The sequence below is a fragment of the Chaetura pelagica genome, unplaced genomic scaffold, assembly GCF_000747805.2.
Source record: "Chaetura pelagica isolate M959 unplaced genomic scaffold, ChaPel_1.0 scaffold221, whole genome shotgun sequence".
Taxonomy (NCBI): Eukaryota; Metazoa; Chordata; class Aves; order Apodiformes; family Apodidae; genus Chaetura; species Chaetura pelagica.
Window position 1 is genome coordinate 7569871 of NW_009952533.1, and position 17776 is coordinate 7587646.

The window sequence follows — 17776 nt, forward strand, 5'->3', positions numbered from 1 at the left end:
CTGCTGATGTCCATTAACTATGCCCATGAATACATAAATATAAACTGGGTGCTTCACTTTTTTTTGGTATTAAGTAATTCTTATCAGCATTTTATAGCTCAGCACACTAAATGTATTCATACAAAAAACCTGCTAACAGCTGCTACTTTCCAATCATATGAAACACTCACTTCTTTTTGCCATATTGATATATATAAAAAAATAAAGCTCTGATTTTTAAAAAAATAATCCTCTGTTTCAACTGAGTGTGGAGGTGGTGTATCATAAAAAGGCAAAGGTACACATAGAAATAATTCTTCAGTATTACTTAATAGTATTTTTTCAGTTTTGGGGTTTTGTTTTTTTCAGGGTGAAAATGGATCAAAAAGTTCCTGTGGAACTGTGCAAATATTTACCTGACCTAAACAAGAAAGTACTTTGAGTTTCTGTTAGGTTTTGTAATCAACCTCTAAAAGATCTTCTAGTCTTTGGATGTGAAATGCAGAGACACGATGCTTATCATAAAAAGGACTGCTTTGATGCATCCTTGCCCTCACTCCTTACCTCCTCAGTGAAGCACTAGAACGGTCCCTTGCTTTTGTGAGAGCATACAAAGTGGGATGACCATTTTTCTGCAAAATCATTTTGCCTGTATGACAATGTATGCCTGTGATGCCTGATTGACCAAGCAGCCACGGCTCTTAAACAATCTTTTCACTTGTTCAAGGACATTTTTCACATTTATGGTGATAAACCAGTTGTCTATTTCCATCGTAGCTGCTACTGCAGTCCTGAAGCAACATCAAGTATTCTAACTTGATGTGTATCTGAGGTGAAGACAGAAGTTGAACGCAGTCTAAAATGTAGAGGTTATGTTAACACATGACCTTTCTTATCTGTCCTTATGAGTCAGAAATCTCTTTGCTCCCTGATTTTATCTGTTTATCTGCTGGGTGTTTGATATACTTCCCATAAACTTAACTCTGAGTTCCAAACATAAACATCCATCCATACTGCTGCTAGACCTAATGAGAATGCAGCTGCCACAGTGCAGTACTGAGGCAGGGGGGCAGTTCTGCTTACCTGTTGCTCCCCAGCACTGAAACATTGTGCATGGCACTGAGTAGTAAGAATTTATTGACAATTTTCTTTTGGGATTGCTGAGCCCCAGATGAGTCTGGTTGAGAGCTGCCATATTACAGGGCAGGCACAGAATCTGGCTGCTGGAAACCAGTCTTGTGTCTGTTACACATAAACATCAGCCTCATCTTTGTCAAAGAGTCTCCATCTGGAAACAGAACCAAGTCAGATGACCCATTTTATGAACATCCTTCTGACATATCCTTGTCACTATTTCCTGATATTCTGGTCTTGTTTGAAAAATACTAGGAGTCAGATTATGATACTTCATTAACTTGGGCTTCTCTAGACTTCCCTTTACTACTCACCACATCAAAGAGAAACTAAATTGAAACAGAAAGTGTTGAGAATCTACCTTGATTTAAGTAGCACCAGAGAAAATATAACTGTTATGTATGCATCTTTGCTTTGATAAGTGCCCAAACAAGTTGTAAACTGATGCCTTATTAAAAAAAACAGATGCCATTCAGATGCTTTTCAGTATTTTACTGTGCATATCCCTTCTACTGATACTGCATTAAAGGCATATATTTGCCTCTGTGCTCTCTTTAGAGAGTCAGCTATTTATTATAATAGTTCAGAGGAAACTGCCATCAACTTTTATGCATACTAAAAGAGTATTAACAGACCCAACAATGAACAAGGTTTTCCTGAGTGAGGCCTTGTGTAAAAAAAAAAGTCTGCCATTCACGGTTCTGAACCCAAGTCCAGGAATGTCTAAGTTTCTGAATCCTCTTTCAAAATCACATAATGGTTTGGGTTGGAAGGGACCTTAAAGATCATCTAGTTCCAACCCAGGGTCTTGGAGGGGTTAGTTTTGCACCTGAAGTGCCCCTTTTCTGATCCTTCACTTGTGAATAATGACTTCAGGATGAGATCTTAAAAACTTTTTTTCTGTTTCAAAATCTGTTTAACTTTATGCTGAAAGACAATCTCAAAAGAGCGATACCACCCAAGAGGCAAATTCTGCTGTAGCAATCACTGCTTATGTATGACAGTTGTTCTAATTCTGTTCCAGTCAGCAGTTTAAACTGCTTTGTCCTGTAAATTACAGCAGTCACAAATTATTCTTGCATAAAAAATGGGTATCCACATGGACTTTTCTGGGGAAAGATAAAATGAACACAGCAGTATTTTTCCCCTTGTTCTTATGCTGTTATTCTCACAGCCTTGCACCTGCAGCATAGCACTGGTAATGGAAGACTCTTAGGGGAACTAAATGCCACTGGCACAGAATTTCCCCTTTCCTTCCTCCTCTTCCTCCACCTGGGTTTTCCTTCCTTCCTCCGCCTTTGGTTTTCACTAGAGATCCAAGGACACATGCAAAAAACCTCACAACCTGTCAAGGCTTGAGCTTTAGTGCTCCTGACAGGAATGGCAGACTCAGTTTGAGAAACACCCCCCAATGAAAGCCTTTGGGAAACATCTTCCCTTCCTTTTTTCTCCCTCTCCTTTTTTTTTTTTTCCCCCATAAGCAACTTTTACCAGTAGAGTCAATATACAGGCCCTGCTAAAGCTCTGTGCACCTATCTTTTGTGCAACATTTCTAACATCAAAACCATATTCAACTGCTAAAAATAAAACCAGTTCAATTTTGTAATTAATCTGATTTAACTGCCTTTCCCCAGCCTATAGTAAATAAAAAATATGCAAGTGTATCTATAATATGCATGTGTATACATATATATACACACATGAAAAAAAAATACCTCAGCTATTATTTGAGTTCAGCTTCTTATCCCAGGTAATTTAGAAGCAGATTACATCTTCTCCAGTAAAAATATCAAAAATCTTCTCTGCAGCAGAGCAAGTGTCCTCTCTCATGTAGTGGGTTAGGTCTGTAGTTGACAGCCTACACAAAAATGTATAGGGTCTATTTATTTGGGCAAAGCAAGCAGCATGCAGTCCAGTTTGCATCCAGAACTTTCTTGCCCATAATTCCATTAACAACATCTTTTGCAGAGTGACTAAAGGCTCAGTAAGTGCACAGGAGAGCTCCCACTGACTTGCCTAGTGGAAGCAGCATTTGTGTACGTATATTCTTAGTGTCAACAACGGACAGCCCAGCGCAGACCACTGCAGACTATGCTCAGAAACATCAGGTCCTGCTTCTACTCAATTATGCCTCAAGGAACTTTGGAAAGGGAACTGGTGAAGACATATTTTTGCTATCATCCTACTCTAACATCTCATTACAGTTGTAGATTTTTTTGCCTTTTCTCTCCTACACTCTAATGTGAAAAAAGTGGTTCCCAGTTGACATGGAAGATAAAATCTGTAAGCATGCAAAATGAGGCAAAGTATTTTTTAAAGACTGTCACTTTTATTAGTAAGAGACAAAATTCCTAGGCTGAATGCTAACAGCTTTATAAGTTATTACCATAATAACCATTAACTCCTGGTGCTTTCTAAAGGTTATCAAGAGCCTTGCAGGTAATTAACATCTCAGTGAATATATTACAGTAAACCAGCTAATGTACCAACAAGCACACAGAGAAAGTAAATTATGCAACAAGCCTTTAATCATAGCACCAATAATACAGAAGGTGAGACACATCTTACCATATTCCCAGAAAGGTCTATTTACTACATTTCAGGCAAACATGAAGAACTTACCTTTAATTGTGATAACAGATCATATAATAAACCTAGTTGCCAAGAGCAGTTCCCTCCCTCCCTCCCCCCCTCGAAAAAAAAAAGCACAGAAAAATGCCTTATTTATTTTCTGAGGTCTTGAATCCAGCATTAAGATGGTGAAGACAAAATACCAGCCAAAACATGCCATGTCACCTCTTTAATACTCTTCATTATGAAAGACACTGATTCCATCTCTGTTACACTGAATAACTAATTCTCTACAGATCAGTGGTTATGTGAAAGGGGTGTTTGCTTACAGGTATGTGAACATTTTGTTTTTAATTAGAAAATGCAGCACTCACTTGGTTCTGAGATGAAAGATTTAGTAAGACTAGGAGCAATAGGAATGATTAATTTATGGTCATTCCAGACTTTTTACTGTTGTATTAGTTTTTCTGAAATAGTTGCTCCTAGCAGCAATGAGACCTGTGGGTGGGCTTCCACTGCTTCCTTAACAAGGGAGCCCACTCTCAGCATCATGCACAATCTGCCTTGTGGGTGTCCTGGTTTGAGCCAGGATGAAGCCAGTTTTCCTTTTACTGAGTAAAAGGTGCGACCTTGAAGACCCAGCCACTAGAAAAACATTCCACCGTTATCAGTCTCAGTTGGAACACTCTGCTGCTAGTTAAAAGAAAGCTTAGTGAAGGAAAAAAAACCACCAAAACAGTAAAAGGAAAATTGGCTTCATCCTGGCTCAAACTAGGACAGTGGGCAACACCACCATAATGAAAATGAAAAATGAATAACAAACAAAAAAAGTCAGAAACATAAAAAATAGACATCACATTTATTAAATAAAAATATACACACAGTGTACAATGGACATGGCTTACAGACACCAATGAAACAAAAATGCTAAATCCTGAACTATAAAGAGTTGGATTGCTACAATTGTGCTTAATTTTTCTGAACACACATAGACTACAGACTGAAGTCCTGCTAAAGTTACTTATACATAGCCCCATGTGCTCCAGCATGTGAGACAGAAACGTTATAAGGAACACCTACACACAGCAAGTACCAAAGCAACTTGGGATTTTCAAAATTTAAAAGCCAGATCACTCATAAACAGAGCAGAAGTGCTGAAAGTTTTTTAAGTACGTAGCATGCATGGAAAGAATACAAAGCACCACTGCCAATAGCTGAGATCTAAGTAAGAGCAGTGTGGGCAAACCTCACCACTCCAAACCCCACAGATCCAGAGCACTCTATTATCACAGTCAGATTTTTGCCATAACTCTTTCTCCCTGTCAGCACACAAACTCCATGCTTGATGTTTCAGCTCTTTGGAATACAAAAACATCAGTTCACAATGTCTTAAATTTTATTTATTCTGAAGCATTGTTTCATGTTTATTTGAGCAAATGCAAGTTTTAAATCTTGGATCATGAGTATCATGCTGAATTTTCTTCTTGCTATAGTATTTATTCTGTAGATGCTATGAGAGAAAGCAAATACATGTTTGAGTGCTGCAGGGTGTAAGATGAATGCTCTGGCAACACAAGAGTTGATGTGTTGTGTGACTATAGAAAAAAACAACGTCTGACTATAGAAAAAAACAACGTCCTAGAGACTGAAGTCTGGGATTATTTTTTTTTCCTCTAAAAAAGCATCTGTATGATTTTTAAAAACATGCAGTTTACAAGGTAAGTTTGTGTTTTGCAGAACAGTAAATTATTTTAAAGCACTTTGGTTGTAAACATCTGCTCTTAAGCTCCAAATACATGAAAAACAAGATGTAAATTCATGTCTCATGGCATTGCCTGTAGAGCACACTTTTCTTACAATAGAAAAAAGCATAAATGTAGATATCGATGGTTTCAAATTTACAACAGAGCCAACTGACACAATACACATTTAAGACCGTTAACTGATAACATACATTAACTCATGCAAGTAATTTTGCTGCATAGTTTTTAAGCGATTTCTTTCTTTCTTTATTACACTGACTGATGTTCAGTGCATATTCTGCTTTTTCTAATAGGCCCATAGGATTTCCTGGAACTTGTGTTTAAACTAGAAATAAAACAAGCTTATTTTCTGAAGCTCCTAGTAAGTACAATATACAGTGGGCTTCAAAATGATATGTTGCACTTCTTAACACCTAAATTACTAGCGAGGATTTAGAATACCACTACATTCTATTTCACTGCAAATAAGTGAATTTTCATCAGGACTGATCGATTTAGACACAGGAAGTGTTTGTTAATTTCCTTATTTCAGTTACCTAACATCAAAATTCAGACAGTACAAAAATTAACATTGCAAAGGACTTCATTAAGGCTCTCAGTTAATATTTTGATTCAGCTGCCCTTCTAAGTTATTTTTTCTTTATGACACATACATTGCTAGTATTCCATCTTCACATAGACAAAAGTCAGATAACATAATTAAAATTTATGTTTCCTAATTGCTCCACAAAAGCCAAAGTATAAACATTAACAAGAACATACTTTAAATTACCCAAAAGAAGATCTCAAAAAACCCAGACCTGCCTGCTTAATAATGTCAGGCTTATTCGTATTATGTATCATAACAGTATTACAACCATCTCTGAGAAAAAATAACTTTAAATTTCCTTTCCTTATTTTTTTAGACATTTTATACTAGCTCTCTACTTAGACACTAGTCTGTGGTACAAAAGCCCATATAAGCCTGTAACACACTGTAGAAATATTCAAAGCTAGAAGCCCTTATTTCGGGATTCCTCAGTGTAGATCCTGATGACCTTATTTTACAAATACCTTCTGTAAGACAGGATTTGGCTTCAGATGCCAGATATATTTTTTTAATCTTCTAGCCCTTGAGAACTGTCCTCCTGCTGTAACCTGCAGCAAAGCCCACTTTGTTTCTTCACAAAGGAAAATTAGAAAACCCACTCGTTGTGCATCCATGCTTAGCTGGCAAGTCAGCTCTGACGACACAGCCTTTGCCTATCTGGACTGAAGTAGCCCACAGCAGGCAATGACCAAGCAAGGAAACATTTAAGCCTGTTTCAGTACTGAAGAAACAAAGCTCTTATAGGAGATTTGGAATTGTGTCAGCAGGTCTTACAAGGGTCTCGTGATCTATAAAAGGATGCTCTGATGCTCCAATTAAAAAAAAGTTGATGGAAAAAGTTCAGCTTTATGTAGCACAGAACCCAGCCTGCTCTTCTGTAATGGCCTGAGCCCAATGAGGTTTCACTGCAACACACTGCCGTGAGTTTTGTAGGGGTTTTTTGGGTTTGGTTTGGTTTTGTGTGGTGTTTTGTTGTTGTTGTTGTTTTTTCTTAGTTGTCAGATTATTTAACAAGAACATACTGGGCCTGGCTGTTAAAACAAAAAGGACAGTAACCCAATGCTTTTTTTTTTTTTTTTTTTTTTTCTTTTTTTGCCCTCCAAAAATATCTTCAATATAAAGATAACATGACAGTGAGAATGACAACTTAGAACTCAAGTGGGATTAAAACGCTGAGTTGAGATCTTGAAAGGTGAGATCTTGAATAGAATTTAATATTTTGAACTTCACAGAATATCCACGGGAAAGATAAAGAATGATAGAATGGATAGTACTCACCAGTGAATACCATCCCCACATAAACTTTTACAGGTAGTTTCAGAATTATTGTAGGAAACCCAGAATTTTCTATTGTAAATCTGTTGGAATACTTCAGAGATGCATGAGGAATTTATCACTATTTCTGAACTGTACAATTTCATTTTTTTTTAAGGTAATAATAAACATGGAAGATAGTGAGGGCTAGTGGGGCAGTCTGACAGAACAAAACATTGCTTCCCTGGGAACATTTATGTTCCATAAACCCACCCAAAAAAGTTAGCACAGAAGAGCTATGTTATCTTTAAAGACCCAAACACAAATGTATGCACACCTCCACCCACCCAACAAGTAGTGTTCTATCTTCAATATAAAGATAACATGACAGTGAGAATGACAACTTAGAACTCAAGTGGGATTAAAACGCTGAGTTGAGATCTTGAAAGGTGAGATCTTGAATAGAATTTAATATTTTGAACTTCACAGAATATCCACGGGAAAGATAAAGAATGATAGAATGGATAGTACTCACCAGTGAATACCATCCCCACATAAACTTTTACAGGTAGTTTCAGAATTATTGTAGGAAACCCAGAATTTTCTATTGTAAATCTGTTGGAATACTTCAGAGATGCATGAGGAATTTATCACTATTTCTGAACTGTACAATTTCATTTTTTTTTAAGGTAATAATAAACATGGAAGATAGTGAGGGCTAGTGGGGCAGTCTGACAGAACAAAACATTGCTTCCCTGGGAACATTTATGTTCCATAAACCCACCCAAAAAAGTTAGCACAGAAGAGCTATGTTATCTTTAAAGACCCAAACACAAATGTATGCACACCTCCACCCACCCAACAAGTAGTGTTCACTTCTACTAGTTCAAGAAAAAGTCAAGGTATTATATTCTCATCTGTCTGAGCTTATCTATCATGCAATGCCAGTTCTTCTGACATCTCTTGTTGGAGTAATACATTCCAGAAGAACAAAGAAGTAATTCATAATAGCAGATTATATAATAGAAATTAATAAAAAATGCAACAGAGCACTATTTAACTGACCCACTTCACCTTGAAAAAAAGTTCCAATTAGTTAAGTAAAAATATTGTATAGGTGAATTCCTGGCTCCACTGTAATTCATGAATATTGGAAAGAGGATCTCTTCCTGATAGTCTTCTACAAGCCCCAAAGCCTGATCTTGCAAATATACAAGATGAGTTTAATCTTATTCACATGATAGATCACTTCAATGTAATTGCCCAATTACAGTTTGCAGAATCAGGCTCTCACATGTGTATTTTTACTAGTATAGTTACAGATTTATACCCAATAACAGGCATTAATGGATAAAAAAGAACAAATTATAAGTTGCTGTGCATCAAGGTTTCTTTGACTTCCATAAGAGCAAGCAAACATTAACTTCTTTATGCATGGCAATTACAATTCATTAGGATACAATTCTCATGCTTCTGCTCTAGAAATTTTTTTCTCCAAATGAATGCATTACATAAAGGTCAGTAATCAGTGAATACTTGGAGTTTTTTAATTGTATTTCTCTCTGGGAGGCAGAAGGCAGCAATAAATAGATACAATTAGAAAACACAAATGTTCTTTGCAAGATAAATTTCAGGACTAACACAAGCTGGCAGAAGCATTGACTATCATTTTTAAAGCTGATAGTTCTTCATTGTAGAGTGTCTACATGCAGCATTACAAATTTGATATAAATCAGCTGCAGAGGCTAACTAGTCCTAATACAGCAGATTACTCATAATCATAACATATCTTAGGCTCTGTACAAAAAGAATTATGTTTTTATAGCCTAAAGATACATTAACTTCTGTATGTACAACTCATTTTCCCTGCCACAAAAGGAATATCAGTTTTAAGGGTTTACAGTAAACAGGAACGTGGCAGGTCAAATTCAGGTCACCTTACTTGAAAAATTAATCCTCCTGATTTCAATGTGATTTATGTAAAAGTGAAATAAGTCATATTTGGCTGTGGTACAGAAAGCCAAGAATGCTACATCCAAATGAACTGCAAGGAATCAGAATGAAATTATAGGCTGTAATTACTAAAAACATATTATGAAGTTACTATGCTTATGTAAATAAGCTAAACGTAATTACCAAAATTACATTTAACCCAGGTATTAACATTACCATCTTTCATAAACACTTGTGTCAAGGATTTAATCACTAGTGATCAAGACCTTGGTGCTATGCTGGTTCCAGAAAACTCTGTTTTCTGTAGAAGAGATTCTTTTAATCAATACTCAGATTTTGGTTTGAAGTCAGAATGCCACCTTCCAGACTGCTAACCTCAGTTCCTATAGCAAAAGACATTTCCCTTTAAATACTTTGATCAAACAACCTGAAAAACTAGTTTCATCTGGAATTCTAAACCTTCATTTTTCAAAGAAAAGTTAAATATATTTGGTTTTTAGAATATTCATTCCACTGTTCTTCCTGGTATTTTATTTCATAACAACTAACTGCAGTTATTTTACTGTAAAAAGATAAATCCTGATATAAATAACACCTCAGCTGGTTACACATTCCCAATTAATAAGTCATAAACAGCAAGTTTTATATTCGCTAATTAGCGTGATGTTTGTTCCTGATTACACTTTTGTTAAACTTAGGTGTCAGCTTTTCCATATGTCCCTTCTGGAGGTCTGTAGTACTTTGGGAAAGCCATCAGCTGTATCATGTTGAATGCATACTTTCTGCATTTGACATTCTTCAGTACATTCTCTATGCGGCATCCTTCTCTAGTGAAAGGGGGAAAAAGTACAACTTCATGAAACACAGAATAAATAAATATGCTTTATTTGTTCATTGCAGAGTTTCAGCAACAGTTGAAGTAAAAATAACAAAGATTCAACTCTACATTTTTGTTTTCCACAAGTGATGATACATCTTACAAAATTAAATCCAAGGCCAGGCCCAGTACAGTTATTGCCCTCAGAAATAGGTGATTTTCCCCCCCAAATACATTTGCCCTTGAGGTTTAAAGTTTAGTAAAAAAAAAATAAAATTAAATACTTTAATGATACATTTTGTTCTAATTCCAGAAATATATTTGCTTTTAAACTTTTCATACTTTTTTTTTCCAGATTGTTATATGTGTGACAGTACACACTGCCCTAAAAATGCGTATTCTAGGAATAAGGCATCTTATTAAGTCTGGCCCTAGAGATCTGTGAAGGAAAGTTTCATCTTTGCTGCATTTCCTGTACGTTCAGCTTTGCAATGAAAAAAGAAAAAAGAGAAAATGGCTTTTCAAACAGCCCGATCCAACTCTCCGCTTTGTAAAGGAAGGATGTGGGTTCACATACAGTACAAAAGTCACAAGTGCCAAAGTGGTGCATCAAGACATGAACAGGACTTTGTTAAAAAGAATATAAAAGTGTCTTGAAAGCAAAAGCAACTAAAGCAACAATTACAAACAGGTTAATTTCATTACAAACCAGAACTTACTCTATTCCATTTAATTACTTGATAGAAAGGGGTTAGTTATAGCAAAGTAATAATCGTTTGTTAAACGAAAGAGATCCTGTCAGCTAAGAACAATGAAAATGACACAATGAAAGTTAAGTCTCACAAACCACCGCCCTGTAATACTTGTCTAGGGGTTAGTTTGTGCTGTGCAAATTCATTTTTAATTTATTTTTTTTTTTTGTCAGACTAATTACTCTGGAAAGAAGGGTTCAAGCATTCAGGATTCACATCATCTTGTATACAGTGACAGCATTGTAAATGGGCTTTCTTTGAGCTAATTACAGAGGGAAAGCTTTACCAGGAACAGAAAGACCGAAGAAATTCACTCAATGCATAGTATACTTCTTAAGAGTTCAGAAAAAAAATAAAAACAAAAGCCATTATACATTTCAGACATTTGTATCTTAAAGACAAATTCTTGGGTCTGAGACTGTAGAGATATTACAGCATAATCCCTTTTCCTAAAGTTAGTTTGTTGCTGTTTGTAGAAAAGAAAGGAACACAAGTGGAGTTTATTGATATTTGGCTAATAGCAAAGCAAGACTTAAAATAAGCCACACAACCAGCAAGTGTGAGCTGACAAGCAGCAAGGCGACAGGATAGAAGTGTCGAGAAGTTGGCTTGTTATCAGTTAGACAGCCTGTTTCGGGATCATCCGATTCAGTCAGTGCTCCCTGGGTTTGTCTGCTGTTAAACAGGGGAAGTTAGGAACAAACAGAACAGCATTTAAACAGCAAGGAAAGCCAACATGTAAGTATATCGACAAAGAGAAACTATATAGCTATTTTGATGAAATAGATTTAGGTTAAGTACTTCTGATATATTTACTGTGTTCTACTGCTGACCTGGGGAGCATGATGATTAGGTGGCTAACATGTTATTAAGCCTGTCAGATGCCTCACAGTAGTATTCACAAGTTAATACTAAAAAACTTAAGAGATGAACTGTACTATCACTAAAATGAACACACACATGTAAAAGAAATTAAATAAGTTAAACAAATAGTTAAGGAAGTGAAAAATAAGATCACAAACATGTCACAATGCAACACTGACAAAATAAGTGTCTCCATGGTGTTCACAGGCTTTTCAATCCTGCTTTACTATCTGTTAGGAAATATATAGGCAGAAATAGAAAGGGCACATACTCTGTTTTAAAGAATTAGCTATTCTAAAATAGTTTAAAATTATGATAAATTGACTTCATAAAAATTCACCAGTGCTGGTGACTCAGTTCTGATGTCAACAGCAGTTATTTTATTTACAGGTTCACACCTACATTCCTGCAAGAAAATTACTTTGTACCTTGTTCAATCACCACACTGAGGAACTGATCTGCTTTCAGTGAAATTCTACAGAATCACTGTATGTTGTGCCATCACTTTGCTATCAGAGCAGCAGGGATACTTTGAAATCACTGCTTTTCTATTGTAGTCTTGGTAGTTTCTCTACTAGAAGATTCATTAATACTTCAACTCTTCCTCTTCAATCCCTCTTAACTTAACTTTATTTGCATACACTCAGGAATCCTGTTTGTGGACTTCCTCTGGCTAGAAAAGACTGGTAAGATTTTTATTTTTCTGTTTACTAGGAATAGTCTGGAATGAAAAGATAACTCACCAGTTTTCTCTGTGGATTAAAGAATATCCAAATAGATCAGATTACAACACAGTGCTTTTTCAGAAGCACATGTCCCAGGTGTGCTGTATTTTCAAGAAAGAAAATGCTGGCAGACCATAAAGAGACTGTAGGTCAGTAAAGGTAATATCACACAGTCCTAGGTAAAATGAGATGGGTTCATAGAAGACAGCAGCAGTGTCTTCATCTCACAACATGCCTGCCTTTCTGACTCATCTGTTAAAATGCAATATTAAGTTTCTTGTGCTTAGCATGAGTCATGCATGAACTGCCTTTGCAAGTGGGATTCTAGGGAAGGGGCTGATCAAAACTATTCCTTGCACAATTTTCCTTTTAAAGAAGCCTTTCATAATAAGTTCTTACCCTCTTTCTTTGCTTTGAACATTCAATGTGTATGTTACACTAATAAAGAGGACAAGCCATACTATTTTAAATAGCAAAACAAAACAAAACAGAAACACCTCCTGATATTTGAATCTAGGTCAAAGCAATTACTGGTGTCAGAGTTTCTGCTGCTTTTGGTCTACAGTCTTCAAGTGTCTTTGGATAGAACTTGGACAGAATTCAAACAGTATTTTAGACAAAATCCTCTCAGAAACTGTCAAGGCATCAAGCTAACTGTGAGCTATTCTGACTTTATCACACCATGGCTTATGCCAAAATAAGTAATTCTGTTCTGTATCAGACTACTCCAGTTAATGCCTTTGTCCTATGGTCCACCCCCAGAAATTCCTTCCTCTTCTGCTCACAGAGATAATGTTACGGTTTGTGACCATTTGTGAAGATTAAATGCATTGGGCTTTGTTAATTTTCTCCTTTATCATATATGTTTCCATACTTTTACAAGCATGCTGCTTGCTTGCTTCTTTAACCTCTACAGGATCTCACAAGTCTGCCTCTTTAAGCCTATTGTACTTGCCCCTCACCCCATTTCTACTCTTTAAGGTTAGCCTGACGGTTTCAGCCTACCCCCATTATGCCCACACCCAAGAGTTCAACCTTCACAATCCCACCTACTCCTTCTCTGTAACTGAGCCCAGGTGTTTTTGGACTCTCCTTCTGGGTGCCTTCTAGCACAGATTCCATATGGGCACCTATGGCAGAGCAGATGAAGGGACCACTGTCTTTTCCTCTCTGACCACATCCATCTAGGAAGCAACAAAGTTCAGTGTCCAGTGAATCTGCACAGCCACTGCATGAGCCACTGCTAGGCACTTCATTCCAGAGAGTCAGCAGTTTATTCTAAGCAGTTACACACTTGCAGGTTGCCCTACAAGGATGAACCCTTCTGTAGTGTGCCTTGCACTGTTCTGCTCCATATCTCTTTGACAGTGAGACTGCCTTTTATTTATGTTACTACAAGTCCCATTAGCATTGATGAGGCTTAAGCAGATGTAATGCTGAAAATACAGATAAAAGCAATATGTTCTTTCTTTTTTTTTTTTTTTTTTTTTCCCCTCAACAGAAAAGCCTGCAGTACATTTATTCTTTGATAAGCAGAAAAGAATGATCATTGTCCTTCAACCTAAGAAGTCCTATCTTCTCCTCAGGAAAACCACAGTGAACAGCTGATGCATAGGGACTTCTGTTCCACAAATTAGTAACATCACGTTATGCATGATTCAGTAAGACATTCTCAAAATAGAGCAAGAGGATCCAACCCCATTATTAGCTACCTAGGAACAGGCTGAGCAGAATAACTAAACGTATTTCAAATTTAAGAGGAATATTTGATCACGGTCAGATGCCTTGCTAAGCTCTGCTAATACTTTTCAACGCACTGCAGTGACAATGTCTTCTAACACATCTTAAAGTGTTCTGCACAGTGACTAATGTATCTAGTTAAACAAAGCGAGGCCCTACACCCAGCTCTCAGCAGCGTGACAACACTGTTTTCCCTGGCTCATCAAAACCTGTAGAAGCTTTACTGCAAACAGCATGAATCCAGCTGGTGCCGTGTCAGCTGGATTTATTTGGCTTCTGACTGACGCTCAGCACCCACAGAACAGAGTGGTATCTGATCCTATTATGGTGTGAAGGTATAGCCATAGTTTTGGATGTTCTCTCCATCACAATACGTACACTAACAGCTCTGAACTCACACTAAGGGAAGGAAGATGACTCACAAAATATCCAGCAAAATTTTGTTTCATACATACACAGAAAATTTTAATAGGAGTAGTGAAAGCTTCTCAATCCGTAACATCTGGGGTAACAAACACTTCTCTAACCTTTATTAATATATCTTTTTATTAATTTACTTTCAAATTGTTCATTGGAGACTTACAACATAGCACAAATACATCATAACAGCCAAGGGTGCTGTAAGTTTAATGATGATATAAACATTTCAGTCTGCCTTCTATCTCACTTGCTGCTTTATCATCTTAAGCTCTTATTGGGAAAATGCTGCATGCCTATCAAATGAGACAAGCAAAACAGCAGGTATTTTCTGTTGATTGTTTTAAGTCCTAAGCAGCAGAACAGAGACAATGAAAATGGTGTGAGGTAAAAAGAAGCCTCTCAGGAGTCCTTAAAGTCAACTGCACATATGAAGACACACTTTGGCTTTTGATTATCAGTCTCACTGACATGCCTGCACAAGGTTTTTGGAGAAGATGCATTTTAACATTTCAGGATATACGTTTCTCTTGTTAGAACTTTTCTTGCTCTATTTATTAATGATACTGGAAATACTAAATTGTCCTAAAGAAGTGCTTCAGGTAGAAGGGATAGGCAGCTTTCTATCAGCACAAGGATCCGGTGTGCGAGTAGTGACTCCAATCTGAATTGGTGGCTTATAGCATAAGTACGTTAGGGGAGTTTTCCTTTTTTTTGCAGACAGACTCCACCAAGCAGTTTCTGGGCCTGCTGGGTTTTTCCTGTCAAACACCAGTGCTGACACAGAAAAATGGCCGAAGTGAGTTGCTTCTCTTCAATCCCATCTAACAGTAGCAGCACAGGTGATTCTTCAAATAGAAGGGATTGCTAAAAGTTCTTCATCTTACACCATTTTGCTTACTTACACAATCTTTTTATTTGACTATCGCATGCCAGAACTTTTGAAAGCCCTCTCAAAGATTTTAAACAGAATACTGCCCGCCTTTCTTTGTAATAAATAAATAAATTAGAAAAAGGTTTTGTAGTGAAAGTAGCTTAATTTCTACATTATACATGTTACTGTGATTCAGTGAAATGCATCAGAGAAAAAAATTAACCATTTCAATACTCAGCACTACTGCTCTAGAAGGCAGACTTAACTTTTTCAAAGGCAAAAAGATGAGATCCTTGGGAACATCACCTGGCCATTATGAATAAGCTGCACTATAACCTCTAGAAGAATAAAATGTGATTCAGAAGGATATAAAGAGATCTCAGCCTAAACCTAGAGGATTGTTGAATCAGAGCAGAACTCAGATAAAACATATAAATAAATATTGGGCAAAAACCCTTTATGGTGAAATATCAAGTTGATAGAATAAAACCTCCAACAGTTGTAAAAATTAAAATTACTTCCGGATTGCTTTCAGTAAAACAAAACCGCTGAAATATTAAATCACGGAATGACTTAGGTTGTAAAAGACCTTTAAGATCATCAAGTCTAACCTTTAACCTACCAAATCCAGCACTAAGGCATATTCCCAAGCACCACATCTAAAAGACTTTTAAACACATCCAGGGATGGTGACTCAGTCACCCCTGTGGGCAGCATATTCCAATGTCTGACAACCCTTTCAGTGAAAAAGTTCTTCCTAATGTCTAGTCCAAACCTCCCCTGATGCAGCCTGAGGCCATTTCCTCTTATTCTATCCCCAGTTGTGAGAAGAGACCAGACAGATCTGAAAACTGAAAAATCTAGTTTGGTTCCTACCATCCCAAAATGGTTTGCTGACCACAGAGCAAAACCTCTAATGTTCATCCGTGTTTACTTGTAAAACACTTTTAACTCACCATTAACTTTGAAGAACAGATACAAGGGCAGCTTCAACCTGTATATTTAATATGCACAAAACATTTGTTACTTGGTCATATACGTCTCCTTTGGTGTCAATCCCAGCACTTGAGAAATCTCTGCAGAATAAATATTTTCCTTTGTGACTGACACAGACATCTGCAATAACTTTTTTCTTTTTTTCCCCAACAGTGATAAGTAACTAAATGGTAAAATAGTGTCATTGACAAAATTCATACAGTTAAAATAAAATAAATTTAACCAAAACATTCCAGTTAGAATCACAATCAAATTTCCTCACTGCTGCCTGCAAAACACCTACATTAGCAGTTTAAACCCACCCTCAGCAGTTCCCTGCTACTGCAGCTGAACAGCAAAATCAAGTGCACGTTATGGTTCTATGTCTCCTTCTCTGTCAAAAAGACTGCTGAGCAGAGGCCACCACGTGGGAACAGTCCCTCAGTTGTGCCAACTCCCAAACTGCCCAGGAGCCACCTAGAAAAGTGCTAAAATCAACCAAAATTATTCCAGGAAATGTTTAATGATTTCACTGTACAAAATCACTGAGTTCCTGTCTAGAAACATTCCCCAGAGATGTGTAATATACAAGCATGGGCAGAGACTTCAGATCCTGCAAAATTATTCTGGCAACTGTGTGAGAGAAACTTCAGAACTGAAAAGTGATAGGCATGCAGGAGAGATTCTTCTTTACTTGTGACTGGGTTTTGGAACATGATTTTAACCTCTATTATACTGCAAGCAAAGGATTTGCTGTTTCATTCTACTATTTACAAATACTGCTGTGCACTATTACACATAAATTCTATAAAGGTTTCTCTTTTTATCAAAAAATGTGTTTCTGATAATCTTCCCAGACACTAGGACTATAAATACAGGAAATTCTCAGGACAAAATTGAAAAACTTTTTCCTGACTTTTCCTGCAAAGATGAAAATTTAATCTAATGTATAACCAATATTAAAGCAAATGTGATCTGTATCGTTGTGCAGGAAAACAACCAAACAAAAAACCACAACCTATACACCAAATCTCAGGTTTCTTAGTGATCTGAGCATGTGTGAAATGATGATGACTACATCCTTCAAGTAGGTTCTGAACATACAAGACATCTCCCTGCCATAAGGTTATGGCACTAGTATACTTGGCTGGTGAATCACATATATTTCCACTCTGCTTCTGCCATAGCAAGGGACTTTTACTGAGGATGGGATTATACATTTGGCTCACATAGCACAGTGAAACAAACCCATGATAAATTATCTTTCACATGTCTAAATAGGTTTTAAATACTTCCTGTTAACCATGAAAGATCTTAATGAATCATCCCTTTTCTTTTGGCAAAGATTTTGTTAGCCTTTTTTTCCCTA

The 17776-nt window shown here is 36.8% G+C and overlaps 1 protein-coding gene across 1 annotated transcript in view; it reads right to left on the reverse strand.

Annotated features, from left to right (window-relative positions):
* Positions 1-9937: 9937 nt before the first annotated feature.
* Positions 9938-17776, reverse strand: part of INPP4B (inositol polyphosphate-4-phosphatase, type II, 105kDa) — a 267071-nt gene continuing 259232 nt past the window's right edge. Inside the window, exon 28 of the mRNA XM_010008928.1 lies at positions 9938-10070. Within this exon, the coding sequence (XP_010007230.1) occupies positions 9938-10070 (133 nt within the window). The remainder of the gene's footprint in view (positions 10071-17776) is intronic.